General features: G+C 56.7%; 1 protein-coding gene across 1 annotated transcript in view; it reads left to right on the top strand.

The window, feature by feature from the left end:
• TTBK1 (tau tubulin kinase 1) overlaps positions 1 to 14,219 on the top strand; it is a 37,300-nt gene extending 23,081 nt beyond the window's left edge. The window contains exons 13-14 of the mRNA XM_007107566.2: positions 11,596 to 13,169; positions 13,835 to 14,219. Coding sequence (XP_007107628.1) covers positions 11,596 to 13,169; positions 13,835 to 14,219 — 1,959 coding nt within the window. The remainder of the gene's footprint in view (positions 1 to 11,595; positions 13,170 to 13,834) is intronic.
• Positions 14,220 to 17,509: the final 3,290 nt, after the last annotated feature.

Genomic DNA, 17,509 nt, shown 5'->3' with positions numbered 1-17,509 from the left:
GTGCATGTGGCAGGGTTGTCACAGATAGATGCTCAGGCTGTGCGCTGCCATTTACATAGACCCTAATGTGAATGGCATCCACTGAAGTTGCACAGTGCTGCAGTCCTGTGTGTGTGGGTGTGTATGAGTGTGCATGTGTGTGTGTGTTAGGGAGTCAGAAAGATGTTTGTGCAGTCCTTGGTAGTTTCCTATGTACCTACTATCATCCTGGCTCCTCTTTCTCCCTCCTTCCTCTATTGATGTCTGCTTCCCTCCCAACTCATCTCCCTTCAACTCCTGTCTCTGGTTGTGGTAGAGGCCTCAGGGCCCCTGCCCCAGCCTAGGGATGCCATGGTGGGTGGGCAGTGCCCTGAGCCAAACTGTTCTCATAGATGGCTCATCCATGTAAGATAAGCCTGCACCCACCACTCTCCTTTCTCCAAAATCTGTTTCTTTTTGAGGATATCTGAGCCAAGAGCACCCTCTCCATCTAGGAATGAAAGCCAGACTCGGGCCCACCCCCATCCTGACTGCTCATTTTTGAACCTCCCCAAGTCCAAGCCTCTGTTGCCCTCCAGGATGTTTTGTGTGGCTCTGCATCCTGCAGTGGCAGAAGGTAGAGGAGGGTCAGGGTAGAGCCTCAAGAAAAGAGGGAAAACACAAAGCACAAAGGTGAGGGGGTGGGATGGACAGTAGCCCTACTCCCCGCCTTCTGGCACTGCCCCCCTCTCTCCCTGCTACCCTCTGGCCCTCTTTCCATCCTCTCCAGCTAGTGGCAGGGGCTGAAATGAAGGGGAGTCTGTCCACCAGCCACTCTAAAAGTCAGCAGCAGTGGGAGCAGGGCCCCTGTTATCTGGGACTAGATGAAACCAAGCACTCTGTTATCCGGCATTTCCTTCCAGAGGGTTCCACTACCCGACCCTGAGCACAGCTCCCACTCAGTGACCAGCACCCTGAGGTACTCTAAGATCCCAAAGTGCCTTGTGACATATCAAAGATGATGGCACTAGCTTCAGCCTCGTTTTAGCATTAAACACATATTTCTGTTTCCAAAGCTTTTGGAGGTGGGGAATCCTGTTTAGCAACCCCAAAGTGGCTGAATTTTCAAACACACACACACACACACACACACACACACACACACACACACACACACACCAGAACTGATAACTGTGGGAGAGGGTGTGTCCTTTAAAGTAAGATCATGAGTCAAAACATTTTGTCCTTTGGGGGACATCCTTTTATGTGTTCTCTGTAGTGGAGGAGATACTGTCTTATAAGCCATAAAGCTCTGAACTAACAGGAAGTGATCTTGATAATATTAAGATTATCTCAGGGCCCCTGCCCCAGCCTAGGGATGCCGTAGTGGGTGGGCGGTGCCCTGAGCCAAACTGTTCTCATGGATGTCTCATCCATATGAGCTAAGCCTGCACCCACCACTCTCTTTTCTCCAAAATCTGTTTCTTTTTGAGGATATCTGGGCCAAGAGCACCCTTGCCATCTAGGAATTATTACCTTTTGAGGGTAGTTTTGACTTTTGGAACGTCTAAGGCCATTTGAAGCCACGTGTGTTGGAGCAAGTTCATGTGAAGCTCAACAGAGCCCTGCATGGTTTGGAGTTGGGGTGCCTGTCTCTAGGTCCCAGGCTGGGTACGGACCTGCAGTGTTGTCAGGCTCCTTTGGGTTTCCCAAAGAAGAGGTCAGAGTGTTTCAAGAAATGATACCCTGCTTGGGGAAAGCACATAGCCTCCCCAAGGTCGGCTTTGAAAAGAAGCAGCACTCTTTGTTGTATTGGAAAACGATATTTTCATACTTTAAAGTCACACCCTGCATGTAATGGTGGCTTCCAATTATTAATTAATTTATTTTATTTAACAGTCACTGGCACACAGAGCTTATTATGTGCCAGGCAGTGATCTAAGCACTTTACAAAAATAACTTGTTTAATCCTCATAATAGCCTAGGAAGTAGATCCCAGTATTATCTGCATTAAATGGATTAATCAGAATATCTAATTTACAAAAGCATATTAAAAACCCCACCAATGCCGAATAACTGAGGTCTTGTTTGATGGGAGTTTTAAAGCGTTTTAATCTGTGTATTGGTCTATTTACTATTTACTGTCCTTTCTGGTTGGCCCCTCCTCGCTCTATCTAGTAAGAATGAAGTTGTCTATGAGTCAGACTCTCCTTCCTTCTCCATCCCAGAGTCCAGGTGGGGGTCACTCCAGAGTACTGGGGTTGGTTGAAATGGCTGGACCCTGTCTCTCCAGAGACCCCAACCTCTCAATCCCACATGGCTCCAAGCATCCCATAGCAGCTCTGGGGATTAGATGGGCGGAGTAAGAGTTCCGGTGAGAAAGCAGGTGCTCAAAACCCTGTCCTCAGTGGTATTGGTGGAATCCTTGGGGTCAGGCTCACAGGCAGGGCAGGTACTGGCATTGGTGACCACTGATCATGGAGATGTGATATGTCACCAACTCACATGTCAACAGGAGCCAAGCAGTGTCAGGGAGAGGGCACTTGTGGGGATTGTGGTAAACAGAGGACCACCACCAATCCTCAGCTCAGCCAATTATTGCCAGTATCTTCCAATTTTTAAGTGAAATCTCACAATTTTTAATTAGTGGCATCTAACTTTTTTAAAAGCAACAACTTTTTACAGAAAAATCACTGTGTGAGCTAAACAAAACCGGTTTACAGGCAGAGACCCTGAATTCAGTTTGAACCTCTCTGAGCCTGAGGACTCACCCCTCCGCAATCTATCCAAGGCTGTAGCACACAAATGGGGGCAGTGTTCTGCCCCAGGAACTCAAACTGGGTGGGCTTCTTAAGAGAAAGCAGTTCGTGGCCAGGGGGGCTGTGTGCTGTGTGCTGTGTGTACATGTCAGTGAGCTCATGGTGTGTGTGCCTAAGTGTGTGTGTGGGCCGGTGGATTTGTTCATGGCAAGTGGGGTCCTCCTCAGAGGACCAGTATTTTCTCTGTGGGACAGGAAACTGAGTCAGTGAAAAACGCTCTAGTAAATTCTCAGTAATGAATAGACACCCTCCACCCACTTAAGGCAGCTTGGGTCACAGCAATAACGATTCAACACTCACCCCCGCCGCTAGCATCCCGAACCCAGCAATCTCCTTTGCGTTTCCAGTTGTGGGGAAAAGGGGAATAGCCCTGCCCAGCACATGGGGGAATAGTGGAAACTCTGAGCCATGCTGGTACCTTAACCCTTGCTCCCCCAGCCAAGAGGGGCAGGCCCCTCCAATCCCAGGAAAAGCCAGGGTTCCTCTCTGTGGAGGGGCCCAGGACCCTCCTTTGCTATTTCTCTCCTCTGCACTGCTTAGATCTCCTTTTCTGGGGCGGGGTGGTGCTGTCTGCCCAGGCAGTGGTTGGGGGGGCCTGGGCTACTGGGGTGGGCAGAAAGAGCTGTGGCAATGTGTCTATATTGGGTGGCCAGGGGAGGGGACCATGCTTAGGGAGGATATGGGGACCCCTGGCTGTGGGAGCATAATGCTGTATCCCCTGCTGTCCTTGGATTGATTTGGTACCTGAGGATGGAAGAGTAGACCTCTAAGGAGGGCCCGAACACCACCCCACCCCACCCCAAATCTCCACTGAGATTCCAGCCCATAGGGCAGGAATCAGCCCACCCCCATGGGCAGTGCTTGGTAACAAGGAGTGTGGCAAATCACTCTTCTTAAGTTGGGGGGCATGTCCCCAAAGTTTGCATTATTCCCATTAGGGACAGAGGTGCCCCGTGGGACTGGTGGGGTCAGCCTCTGAAAATTTTAAAGCATCCTTCTCCCTAAGGGAGAGGCTCCCAGCCTGAGGACCACATCCCTCAAATATCCCAAATCGTTTCTCACACCACCCAGTGGGCTTCCCAGCTTAGGGAGCCCCTGGGCTTGAATGGCCCCAGCCCCCCAATTGAGTAGTTAAGAAGCAGTGGGGGAAGAGGGGCAATGAAGCCCAAAGGACTATGGGAACCTTTCTAGACCTCCGCTTCCACTTGGTTCCGCCGTGCGTCCCACCATGTACCCTCCCTTCTACCTGCACAGGCTCTGAGGGTTGGGGGGCTGGGGTTCACCTTGCCACGACTAACAGGCCCCCCCCCCTCACACACACACACACGCACACACCCATAGCTGCAGGCACACTTCATGCACTCTCCGGACAGCAAACTAGCGGCCCCCCGCCCAGGAGAGCACGAGGATCGTGTTTCCGGGCCCCTCTCACAGGTTTATCACTGTATCAGGACCCCCATCTACCACATTCCCCTTTGTCCCCGACCCCTGGACCCGCCCCCGCGGCCGTCGCACCACGAATGTACGTTCAGTCTTTTTAACTAGCTGCTAAGCGGCGTGATCAGGGTACCGCCAGGCCTCCGAGCCCCCGGCTCGAAACCCGCCCCTCACGTCGCCAGAGCTTCCCTCCCGGGCGCCCCGACGTGTGCGACCCGAGGGGGTGTCAGCCTCTGCGCCCCGCCCCCGCCGAGCTGCCTGCTGCTAAAGTCCTCCCCCGGTTATCGCCCCCAGCCCCCAGCCGCCCCCGCCCCGCGCGTGATTGTGTTAGCTTCCCCTCCACAGGCTCTCGGTCACAGGGTCCCTGGCGGGGCGGGGCTGGAGTGGTAGCTCGCCCCTCAGGGCTTCAGGGCAGGACGCTGACAGAGGGCTGGGAGGGGAAGCTGGCCAATTCTCCGGGCTCGGGCTCGAAGAGGCCCTGTCGCCCACCACTGAGTCCAGTTACCTCACCACCTACAGAGCTGCCCCCTCCCCCCTCCCCCCCAAATAACTGGCCTTGCAATTGGATGCCAAAGAGCCCAGATTTGAGGGGGACCCAAGCTTTGAGCCTAGGTCTCTCAGAGCCACCCAACACCCCCTTTTGGCCCAAGCCCCTGCGTCCGTGTCTCCTGCCCCACCCCACTTACACCACTGAGGGCCCTGGGGGTCCCCAAACATGCCCCCACTTCCAGCTCTTCTCTCTTCCCACCCCCGAAAATAAAACTCAGGGACCAACATCTGCTTCCTTTGCACTTGCTCCGTCGACCCCTGCCCCCCCACTTGGAGGGGCTTCCGAGGGTGAAGAGGCGGGGTTCGGGGCCCTTGTGGCTGACAGTATTGAGCGAGGAGAGGGCTGGCCCCTGCCCCCTAAGAGGTGAGACTGGTGGGATGGGGGAAGCTCAGCCCTGGGGCCCACCTGAGCCCTTTCCCTCCAGGGACCCGAGGAGCCCCCTAGCATTGTTGGGAGACACTTCCTGATCGAGGTGGGGAGGGGAGCGAGGGATAGGAAGGGGGTTGGCGAGAGGACCTCCCTCCCGGAGGTCCCGAATCCCAGCCTGTTTATTCCTGGGCCTCCCCATCCCATCATACCCCCCCCCCATTTTGTACTGCAATAATACTGTATTATAAGCTTGCACTATTTCCCGACCCCGGCCAGCATAAGCATGCACGAAAAACTCAAAACCACACACACACAGGAAGATGGGACGCTTTTTTTTTTTCTTTCTCTCTCTCTCCGGGGTGCGTCCTCAGTGTACAGAGCGGCGTCGAGGGGCCCCGGGCCCGGGTAGAAGAGCATGCACTGAGACCCCGCCCCTAGACTGCGAGTACTGTACAAATCCAACACTTGAAACTGACACGCACACGCGCGGCGCCGCCGGGGAGGGGGGTGGGACACGGACACGCACCCCCGCGCACACGGCCACGCACAGGCGGGGGTGGGGGGCGCCCCGCCGTCACGCGTCGCTGTGCGAGGGATCTTGTGCCTTTTAAAGTCCCTGTATGTTAATGCAGACAATCCGGAGAGCTTGTGTACTACCAAATCCTGATTAAAGACGCCTTCCAGGAACCTGCACTTCGCCTGCTTTCTTTCACCCTTCTCCTTCCTAACCCACCATTCGATGCAGAACCAATTCTGGGGTCGCCGGGCTGGGCAGAGAGCAGGGTCTAGTCTTTTGCTGACTCAGGGATGGGGTGGGGGGCAAACTCCAGATCAATGGATCCAGCCCCGCTCCTACCTCCGCTAAGACAGGCTAGATCGGGAGGGGACCAGAGGTTTCAGCCTAGTTGGACTTGAGAGACCCTCACGAGGCAGCTGGCTGTCTCCTTTCATCCGCAGGAGGGCTTTGGGGGTGGACTCTGGTCTTTGGGGCCGACTCCAAATCGCCAACTTGCTGGAGGGGGGATGCGGAGTAGGGAGGTGGGTGCACTAATCAGTTTTCTATGGATCAGACAATTGAGGCCAAGTGTGTGCTGGGGGTGGGAAGCCAGAATGCCAGAGAGCCCTGTGGGAGGGAAGGGCACGGGAGCCTTCCCCCACCCCCTGCTTTAATGGGAGGTCTGAAGTAGCCCTGGCTTGGGGGAGAATGGTCTGTTGAGGGGGATCAGTGAGAGAGTGGATTGTGCAGAGCCAAGGGAATGCAGGGATAGAATGTGGGTTGAGGGAGAACTAGGACAAGGAGAGGGGTGGGACACAAAGAAGGAGAGGATCGCAGAGACTTTGGAGACGGCAGAGAGAGAGGCTGAAAGTGGAGGGGGGCTCACCCTCTCTCTGTCCCCCACCCCACCCCTGCAAACCTGCAGCCACAGCACCAAAAGAGGAAGATACTTTTCTCGGGGCCTAAAGCAAGTGTGTGGGTAGAAGGGCAAGCTACAGCTGCATTTCTTGACCCGCAGAGCATTTAGAATGTCCCCATGCTGTCAGATCCTTGCCCTGGGGCAGCCAGGGAGGGGCTGGGGACACTGAGATCTGAGGGTCAAGTATGGAGGATCTGTAGAGACCTAGAGTAGGCAGCTGCCTTCCCAGGTCATCTTACCCCTTCCACCCAGATGACTGCCATAGGCCAGTGTGCCCGGGGTGGGTGGCACCCCTGGGTGTTGGGTGGAGGAGCAGAGGGAGGGCTCTTGGCTTGGCAGATGTGGTTTGAGAATAGAGACACGGACAGAGAGATGAAGAATCTGGGAAAGGCAGAGGTGGGCAGAGGAAGCTACCCTGTTGACTTCTCATCTCCAATTTTCAGTCTGGGAAATTATGGCAATTGGAGGGGGGTCCCCTGGGGAGGAGGGGAGATGGGAGGTATGCGCTGGGCAGCTGCTGAGGGAGGAGATGGGGCACTGCTGTGAGAGGCACAAAGCCCTCCCCGCTCTACAGTGAGGGAGGGGCGGGGTGTCAGAGTTCACACTCCTCTTGTCCATCGGCAACCCCCCTTCTTTGACCTTGGGACTGTGGGCTGATGTGCAGTGCACGATGTCTGGGACTGGCTAGGGTCCAGGCAGGAGAGTTGCTCAATGCACGCTGTGTGGGGATGGGGGTATGTGGAGTAACCTGTCTCCAGCATCAGTAGCAGAGAAGTCAAGGCTGAGGAGAGCCCGGTTTTGTTGGTGGCAGGGGCAGTTGGGAGTCTGGTCCGTCTACCTCTGTTCGCTTTTCCTGCTGATTGGAGTAAACACGGGCTTGGGCTGACTTCTGAAGCTGGTGAGGCCACATGCCGCTGCTCTGGGCTCAGTGGAGGCAGGGGAGGGCTGAGGCTTTCATTCTCTCTGTCTCAGCTCCAAAGGCCTGCCTCTCCTCCTCCCACACTATTCAACCTCACCACATCTGCCTTTGGCCAAACTCCATCGGTTCACCAGGGAGCTTTGAAACAGATTTCTGGGCCTCATCTCTGACCTACAGAATCTAGGGAGTAGGACTCAGGGCTCTGTTTTTTTAAAAAAGCACCCCCGAGTAATGTTGTGCCAAGCATGCTGGAGTACCACAATAAGCAGACTGGAATCATAAAGGGCCACTGCCCTGGGAAGGGAGCAGTAAGGTGCGAGCTCCCGCAGACCCTGACTTCCGCTTGGTGACACCCAGCACTGTTTCTTCCCTCTGAGATAGACTGGGAGAGTGTCACTGCTGTCCCCCTCCCATGGTGTCCTCAGGCCTATAGGGCCAAGCACACAGAGGCTATCCAGTGACCGCTGGCTGATTGAATGAGCACAGGATCACATGGGCAAATGGATGAATACTCATTGGACACAGGCATCCAGCAGAGGCCAGAAAGGGTGTGGGAGGACGCTCTCTGAGGAGGGAGGAACTTGAGCCCAGCCCTGGCCCTCCCCAACATGGAGCCAGATGGGGAGGGGCTTTGAAATAGAAAACCCAGCATGCCGAGGCCAGGGTGGGCTTGGTAGTGATCCTTAGGGCAAACCTGTCCCTACTCTGAGGTTCACAGCTCTGCTAAAGGGCAGAGGGTCCTGAGTTTCTCCACGTGGGAGGATGGGAGGCCAGTGAGGCAGTGGAAAGAATTCTGAGTTCTGGGCTACCCTGGGTGGTGTGCTTTGTGACTTGGGCATGTTGATGCTTCTCTCCAAGCCTCAGTTTCCCAGTCTGATATTATCAGTGATGCCTGATTTCCAGTTCTCATCCCTCATCCCTCCCATGTAATGGAAGGGGAGGGCTTTGAGATGAAAGGAGAGAGGGTTCCAGCTATGATCATCTAATGTGGGCACTGTGAGCAGAGGATCCATCCTATGGATGGGGCTTTTCCTGAGAGATCCAAGAACTGGCCAGATGGCAGGGGAAAAGGTGGTTCTAACAGGGATGCCCAAAGTGTCTGAGATGGGACAGGGAAAATAGGCAGAGGTTCTGCTGAGAAAGAATGGCTTGGTGGGGTTGAAGGATATCCCTGCTGGGTAGGATGTATCGAGTGCTGGGTGGGTGAGTTCTGAGCCAGACAGGATAAAAACATAATGAGAACACACCCCAGCGTGTGCTGGGGTCCTGTCCCGTGTCTGATGCTATTTTGTCTTGCATCACTCCTCCCCACTCCATCAAGGCTTCACTGATGGTCTGATTGTGAGGAAGATTACAGCAGTTAAGGAGGGGAGAAGTCACAGCCTTGAGCAAATCTTGGCCTTGGGGATTCCTTCCCCTCCATCAGCCTTTGGGCTGACTGCACAGAGACCTCAGCTGGGAGAGCCCCTTCTTTCCCCACCCTCCGCCCCCTACCCACAGGTGTGGCATCCAGGAGTTTCTGGGGTTGAGGAAGGAATCAATGATCTTCAAACCAGAGTGAGCAAGGTGGGGGTAGGAGGTGGGGGGCAGGGTGGGGAGGGAGCTAACATTTATCAATCAACTGCTATAAGCCAGACTCATTGCTAACATGACCTCATTTATGGTCACAGCCTTGGTGAAGAATGCATTATCCCCATTTAATTTCCTAATCTAAAGATTTCACACTCCATGAAAACAAGCACCCAGATCTGTCTTGCTGATCCACAAATTCACAGCCTCTAACACAGCGGCCAAGGCAATAGACATTCAAGGACTTCTTACTTCTTGAATGAATGAATGAATGAATGAAAAACCCTTAAGAGGCTCGGTGTTTATCAAGAAAGAGAGCCATGTAAACACGTGCTTGTGAAATAGAGGGTGGAAGGTTCTGTAATGGAAGGATGTGGGAAAACAAGTAGAGTGATGAAGTCTGCTTGGTGGGTGGACAAGAAGCTTTTGCGGAAATGAGCTGTTTTAGCTGGGTCCTGGAGGAAGAATAGGAATTTGTCATATCAATAGAGAGAGTGAGAGGAACCCCTGGGCAAAGGAAACTGCCTAGGGAAAGACCCAGAAGTGTGAGATGCATGAGGCATTTAGAGAACTGCTGGAACGTAAGTGGGGGACCAGAGGGTGCTGCTCAAAGTGAGGTTGGAGCACAAGGTAGGAGTCAGATCATGGGGTGGGGTGGGGACAAGTGGGGAGTGGGGATGCTCATGTGCCAAGCCAAAGATTGAAACTGTCTCCTGAGGACTGTGGGACCCACCATAGGTTTCTGCAAGTTTGAACCTGTCCCCTGAGATCTGTGGGACCCACCATAGGTTTCTGCAGATTTGAATCTGTCCCCTGAGATCCGTGGGACCCACCATAGGTTTCTGAAGGTTTGAAACTGTCTCCTGAGGACTGTGGGACCCACCGTAGGTTTCTGCAGGTTTGAATCTGTCCCCTGAGATCCGTGGGACCCACCATAGGTTTCTGAAGGTTTGAATCTGTCTCCTGAGGACTGTGGGACCCACCGTAGGTTTCTGCAGGTTTGAAACTGTCTCCTGAGGACTGTGGGACCCACCATAGGTTTCTGCAGGTTTGAATCTGTCTCCTGAGGACTGTGGGACCCACCATAGGTTTCTGAAGGTTTGAAACTGTCTCCTGAGGACTGTGGGACCCACCATAGGATTCTGCAGGTTTGAATCTGTCTCCTGAGGACTGTGGGACCCACCATAGGTTTCTGCAGGTTTGAATCTGTCTCCTGAGGACTGTGGGACCCATCGTAGGTTTCTGCAGGTTTGACTCTGTCCCCTGAGGACTGTGGGACCCACCATAGGTTTCTGCAGGTTTGAAGCTGAGAGAAATGGGATCAGATTTAAGTTTCAGGAAGATCACTTGGGCAGCTGTAGGAAGAACGGATGGGCAATGCAGAATGGAAAAAACAGGCTGATGGATGGGGAACCATCAGGCAGGACAGGGCTGTGCCCATGGGCATAGGGCAGCAGACACAGATGTTCAAGAGGAATGCCTGGCAGGACTCCCTGAGAGTCTGGATGGCACCTGAAGGTGTTGGAGCCCCTCCAGGGCTTCTGGTCTGCATGGGCTGTGTTTAGGAAAACAGAGGCCCTGTGTGTTCAAAAGGCTAACAAAGTGCTGGATACCATCAGTACCATCCCACCAGGAACAAAGCCATGTCAGCCCTAATGGGGCCTGGTGCATTGTGGGTGCCTGGGGATGTGTGTGATTGACAAGCGTGGAGCTAGAGAAGACACAGCAGCTGAGGTCCTGGTGAGATGGTCAGGCCTTTTGAGTCTGGAAGGAAGGGGGCTAAGGGGAGATGTGGCAAGAATCTAGAAAACCAAGGACATGCCATCACATTGCCAAGAACTCTGCACTAAGCTTCAAAGGGTAAAACTTAATCAAGTGAGAAGAAACTGCCTTTCATAGGCTGGCTGTGAGTTTTTGGAGGAAGTGTGGACTCAAAACATACCTACAGAGGACTGGAAAATTACTGGCTGACAGGCAGGTGGGAAGGGGGCTGGAGCTCCAGGGGCCCAGCCTGCACTTCAAGGGGTGGAGGACAGCCTGAACTTTGCCCTTGTCCGACAGGTTCTGGTGGCCCTGGTGGCCAGCTTCCTGGCTGCAGAGGAACTGTGCCCTGTGAGGAGGCAGTGAGGGCTGACCCAGACACTTGCTGCCTCTCTCTGGACCTGGTTTCCTACATGGTGGCTATGATGGCTTGCAGTTGTCATTTTCTTCTGTTGATTGAACTAGAGTTGCCTCTGGGTTTCAGGATACACATAGGATACAGAAGAGTGGGGGTAAAGGGAAGACTGGTAGACAGAAAAGCCACCAGGATCAAGGCCTGGGACCTCAGGGGACCTGGAGCACGAACACAGTTATTCATCAGAGATTTATTGAGCACTTACTAGGTGCCAGGGACCATTCTAAGCCCTGGGGACAGAGCGGTGAGCAAAACAGCCCCAGCATGTGCTCTAGTGGAACTCACACTCTCATGGGCCTCCTAGCCTGGGAGTGCAGTCAGGCCTTCTCCGGCCCAGGATGCGGGGGGTGACCTCAGTGGGTCCCTGTGTGTGCCCCTTGCAGGTATTCTCCGTGGCGCCCCCGTTTGAGGTGAATGGTCTCCCGCGAGCTGTGCCCCTGAGCCTACCCTACCAGGACTACAAGAAGGATCTCTCCGATTACCGCGAACGGGCTCGGCTGCTCAACAGGGTCCGGAGGGTGGACTTCTCGCACGTGCTACTTGCCACCCCGCAGGTCCCGCTGGCTCCTGTTCAGCCTCAAACGAATGGGAAGGAGGAAGAGGAGGAGGAGGAGGAGGAGGAGGAGGAAGAGGAGGAGGAGGAGGAGGAAGAAGAAGAAGAGGAAGAAGAAGAGGAGGAGGAGGAGGAAGAGGAGGAAGAAGAGGAGGAAGAAGAGGAGGAGGAGGAGGCAGTGGCCCTGGGGGAGGTGCTGGGGCCACACAGTGGCTCCAGCAGTGAGGGCAGCGAGAGGAGCACGGACCGGAGCCAGGAGGGCGCCCCGTCCACGCTGCTGGCCGATGATCAGAAAGAGTCCAGGGGCCGAGCCTCCATGGCTGACGGGGACCTGGAGCCTGAGGAGGGCTCCAAAACGCTGGTGCTCGTCTCCCCTGGCGACATGAAGAAGTCGCCTGTCACTGCCGACCTGGCCCCCGAACCTGACCTGGGCACTCTGGCTGCCCTCACTCCTCAGCACGAACGGCCCCAGCCCACTGGCAGCCAGCTGGACGTGTCTGAGCCAGGCACCCTGTCCTCTGTCCTCAAGTCTGAGCCCAAGCCCCCTGGGACCGGGACAGGGCCGGGGGTTGGGGCAGTGACCATAGGGGCAGGGGGAGTGGCAGTCACCTCCTCGCCCTTCACCAAAGTCGAGAGGACCTTTGTGCACATTGCAGAGAAAACCCACCTCAATGTCATGTCTTCTGGTGGACAAGCCTCCCGGTCTGAGGAGCTCAGCTCTGGCGGGGAGCTGGGCCTGGAGGTGCCCTCTGATGGAAGGGCTGCGGAGGAGGGGGCCTCCGTGTACCTGGAGAACGGCATTGCCCTATCAGGGCTGGTGAGCTGTGTCCTGTCCGCTCCCCCTGGGAGCAGCCCCTTGGAGGTGACCACAGACTCACTGCCCAATGGCCCAGCCCTTGCCGATGGACCAGCCCTGGCGTCCCTGCTGGAGCCGGGTCCCGAGAAACTGGCCACCATCTCCCCCAGTCGCCATGCCATGCCAGGCCCTCGCCCCAGGAGCCGAATCCCTGTCCTGCTGTCTGAGGAGGACACAGGCTCGGAGCCCTCAGGCTCACTGTCCGCCAAAGAGCGGTGGGTCAAGAGGGCCCGGCCACAGCAGGACCTGGCGCGGTTGGTGATGGAGAAGAGGCAGGGCCGCCTGCTGTTGCGCCTGGCCTCTGGGGCCTCATCCTCTTCCAGTGAGGAGCAGCGCCGTGCCTCTGAGACGCTCTCAGGCACAGGCTCCGAGGAGGACACGCCTGCCTCTGAGCCCGCGGTGCCCAGGAAAGCCGGGCGGGCAGCTGCCACCCGGAGCCGGATCCCCCGCCCCATCAGCATCCGCATGCCCACGCCTGCCGCAGCCCAGCAGCCCCCTGACAGGCCCCAAGGCGCGGCCCCAGCATCTGACACAGCCATCACCAGCAGGTGAGAAACTGCTACTAGTCCCAGGGCAGGCAGAGGGTGACTACAGAAGGCCTCCATCAGCAGAGGCTTCCCTGGAGCCAAGGGCTATTGATAATTCAGGAAGGACCCTCAGCCACACCCCCTGTCCACCACCTCCCCAACTAAGTCTCTCTGACTCAGGTCCCAGCCCTGTCACTGGGCTCAAGGGAGTGGCTGCAGTGACTGTGTCTGGAGGGGTTCCAAGGAGACCAGGCTTGGGAAAAGGTTGATGGGGGCCAGTGGGGCCCACACACAGCCTCTGGTGTGCCATGGGGCATTTGAGGCCAAAGGATAAAGGCCAGAATAGTTGGGAGAAAACATTATTCATATTAATATAAACATGGGTATATAATAGAGTAGAATGTAAAATCCATGCGAATTTTAAAGATAAAACAGAGACATCAAAGAAAGCCTGGAGCAAGCTCTTTTGGTAGCAGCCTGGGAGTGTGTGGCCCTTAGAGGTCCCGTTCTGGAGGATGGGGCACCATGCCTCAGTTTATCCATCTGTGCCAAGGTCTCCTCAGTTTCATCCAGCTCTGAGGATGCAGGACTCTGGAGCTCAGTGCCCAGGGAGATTCTGAAAATGTCTTTTTGTTTCTTTGCCCTCCTCTTCTCTTGCCTTCTGCCCTCCGCACCACCTCCCGCAGGCTCCAGCTGCAGAAGCACCCAGGGACGGCCATTGCTGCTGACCTCCGTCCCAAACAGCCCACCGGCCGTGGCCCGGGCCCAGGGCGAGCCCAAGCCGGCACCAGGCCCCGAGCCCCGCGCAGTCCCGGCCTCCCCGCCTCCTCCGCGCACCATCCCAGCGCCTCCCCCCGGAGCCGGTCCCTGTCGCGCAAAGAGAGCCCCTCCCCCTCGCACCAGGCCCGGCCCGGGGCCCCCCCACCCCGGGGCGCCCCGCAGGCCCGGGCCCAGCCTGAAGGCACCCCCTCCCCGGGGGCCCCCAAGAAAGGACCCAGAGGGAAACTCCAGACTCAGCGCGCAACCAAAGGCCGGGCGGGGGTTGCGGAGGGTCGGGCTGGGGCCAGATAATGACGCGCGCGGCGCTCCGTGGCCCCTCACCCTCACCCCGGCCCCCCACCTGCAGCCGGCCACACTGGAACAGCTCCCAGCACAGCCTTACGCGCCTGACGCGCGCCACCCGCGGCCCCAGCTTCCTGCCTGCACCCGCGAGGACGCGCGCCAGCACACGCCGCGCCCACCCACCGGCCCTGCGGAAGGGGACGCGGCGCCGCGGGGGGAGTGTCCGCCTCCCCATCCTTCCCCGTCTCCGCCCCTCCCCCTGCTGCCCTTCAGGTGGGGCAGGCTCACCCTACGCCCCGGGGAAGGCTCAGCGACTCTTCACCAAGGACTCCACGAATGGGGACGCCCTGCTCACCACCAGGCCTCTGCTGCTCTCCAAGTCCCCCCAGGGAACTCTGCTTACACATCCTGCGGCGCCTTTCCCTTCTCCTGACCCTCTTCCAGCCAAAGCTACACGCCCCAACCCTTTCGGAAAGGCAGCCTCAAATTCCAGAAGTGGAGGCTCCAGCCTCCCACTAGGGGTTAATCTCACGTCTCCTGGGAGCTGTGGTGGTTGGAAAGGGCTCTTCTCAGCTGCCAGACCGGGGTTGGGGAGGTGAGACCTAGGAGCCATTGGTCTACTGTGGTGTGAGGGGGCAGGTCTGACCTGCCTCAAAGTCAGCACCATCCTGGACACCCCTGTAGGAGGCAGTGGACAGGTGATGGGGGAAGGGTGCTCCCTTGCACCTCTAGGGTGCAAAGACCCCCTCCCCCTTAGTTTGTGTGGGACCTCAGTGGGAACCATCAAGTGTGTGTGGCCTGCCTTCCTGGGCAAGTGTTTCCCAATGGGAAGTTGGAGGGGGGCTTTAAAAAAGGTTTCACCCCTTCCCTTTGTCCCCGGATCTAGTGCTCAGGACCCCTCACCATCAGGAATTCCTTCTTGCCATCTAACCTCAATCTTGCCTACTGCAGTTTCAGCCAACTTCTCTCTCTCCTGAATTCAGTGGAGGTGGAGAATGGCTGATTATCATCTTCTCTGCACTGGCCCTTTGGAGATTCAGGGACTCAGTTCTAGCTGGGTCACCCTCCCTGTCCTCCTGCCTGTGGGGAGTAGGCTGGATCAGACCATCATCTCCTCCAGTGGGAGAGAGAGCAGAAATAGGCAGACAGACAGACAGCTGGCCCCTGGACTCAAGGCAGAAAGGCCCTTTTAACTTCCAGATTGTATGCTTGTGTGATAGGTCCAGCCCCAGTCCCCTCCGCCTCCAGCTCACCCTTCAGCCTGTCCCCTCTTGTCCTAATCCCAGCCCATGCAGCTGAGCAGTCCCTGCGGTGGGTGAGGCCTCTGCTGCTCCATGAATGGATATGGGGCCTCCTCCTGGGTCTGGCTTCTGCATAATTCATCCCAGCTCATCATCAGCCTCAACTGCCTACATCTGGGCCAAGGGGCTGCAGAAAGGATAGCCAACCCTGCCTATCTGGGACAGGTCCCCTGCAGGCCTTCTCCATCCTCAGCACACACAGCCTCTGCCCCCTGGCCCGGCCCCTCTGTTCTTCCCTGGGTCACAGAGAGCAAGGCAAGACAACCAAGGGAAGAGGAAGAAAGGTCCCAGCCTGCCCTAGTGATCTGGCAGCATCCAGCCACCATCATTTAGAAGGATGCCCATGAGGAAATTTGCCCCGAGAGAAGCCTGGTGGTGCCAGCTGAAGCCCCTGATGGAGAGTCGGCAGCTTGGGCAGCTGCTTGTATGCCAAGGTGGTGGTTTCTCTGCAGACCAGCCCAGGGGAGGACTCCAGGGTGGATGGCCTTCGAGGTTCACCCTATGCTGACGCAGAAGCTCCCAGAACACTCAGGAAACCTCTCCGGACAGAGCCCTCTTTGTCAACCCGAGACCCTCCCAAGGCCTCTGCTGCCCTCTGGATCCAGCAGAGGGGGTGGAGGAAGGGCCACTCCCTCCCACCTAGAGCTTCTCCGAATGACAATCAGCTCGTGCCAGGTGGGGACCAGGGCATGACCCCTGGTGCCCAGGTCCTGGGCCTGCTCCTTGCCACCAACCGAACTGTGAATGTAGGGCCCCCAGCCTCACCCCTGCCCCAGGACCAACAACACCCTGGTTTGGTGTTGGGAGGGAAAAGGGGGCGGCCTGAGAGAGCCCCAGGCCCATCCCACCCTCTAGCTTCACCCAGCACTGGAGCTGGGCAGAGACACAAAACCCTGTCTGCCTTTGGGATTCCGGACCTCCCTAGGGCTCCCAACTGACCTCAGGCCTCTGCGTCATTGAATGTCACTGAGGTGGGGGGAGGAGAGGAAGGGGCGAGTGTGCGAGGGGGCTAGGGGACTGACTCTGCTCTTCTCCCTCAGAAGGATCCAGGGCAGAGGAAACCACACCTTCCAGTGCCCCCACCCCCAGCTGCAGCTTCTTCCCCCTTGGGCACCCATTCCCTGCCACCAAGCCTTCCCAGTCCTGAGCGCCTTCTCTATAAAAGAGTGTCACACCACCACCACCACACCCCTCCAGCATTTCCTCATCACCACAGCCTGTGTCACTGGCTCGGATGCAGGTCTGCTCACCCCAAAACATGCCTCCCCTCCCCAGCCGCACTGTGCACGAAGAAGGTGCAGGCGAGGAGCCGGGCCCCAAACACGTGGGCTGCCCCCTTCCCAGATCCTCGCAGGGGCCTGGCTTGCTCAGTCTTCTCAGCTCCGGGGACCAGCCCTGGTGGCCATGGGGTAGGGGGCAGAGAGTTGCCCTTGCCCTCCCCCTGGGGAAGCCACTGAAGAATGTTTACATGCCAAAAAGAATGTAACACCCTCCCCCATCCCTCCTAGTCACTGCATGGCCTCTGCCCACCTTGCACCTGTCCACCCCCGACCCGCACCCCCTGAAAGCCCCTGTCATGATTAGATCGGGTCTCGGAAGGGAAGTAGCCATCACACCATTAAAAAGCCTGTGGACCTTTCTTTCTGTTGGCCTGGACTCTTTTTCCTTTGGGAGAGAGGGCAAAGCCCAGGCCCTGGGGTTGGGGGTAGACAGGAGAGAAGAGAGCAGGTTGGTGGGAAAGTGGAGAGGGACTGTCATGGAGGCAGATTGTCTACAGAAAAGGATATGGAAGCTCAGGATGGATACCGGAAATTTGCTCAGGGTTACACTGGTGGAAGGGGATGGTCCTGCTGTCTCTGACAGCAAAGCTCAGGCTCTCTCGGCTCCCCTGGCTCCCAGAGACCCTAAGTCTAGCTTTGTGCAGAGAGGGAGGGAGGAAGAATTTTCATTGCCCCCAAAATTAACAGACAAAAGTACAAGTGTTTGGAAAACCATAAA

The sequence above is a fragment of the Physeter macrocephalus genome, unplaced genomic scaffold (genome assembly GCF_002837175.3).
Source record: "Physeter macrocephalus isolate SW-GA unplaced genomic scaffold, ASM283717v5 random_201, whole genome shotgun sequence".
NCBI lineage: Eukaryota > Metazoa > Chordata > Mammalia > Artiodactyla > Physeteridae > Physeter > Physeter macrocephalus.
The sequence above is the reverse complement of the archived record's forward strand: the minus strand, read 5'-3'. Positions and strand labels throughout refer to the sequence as shown.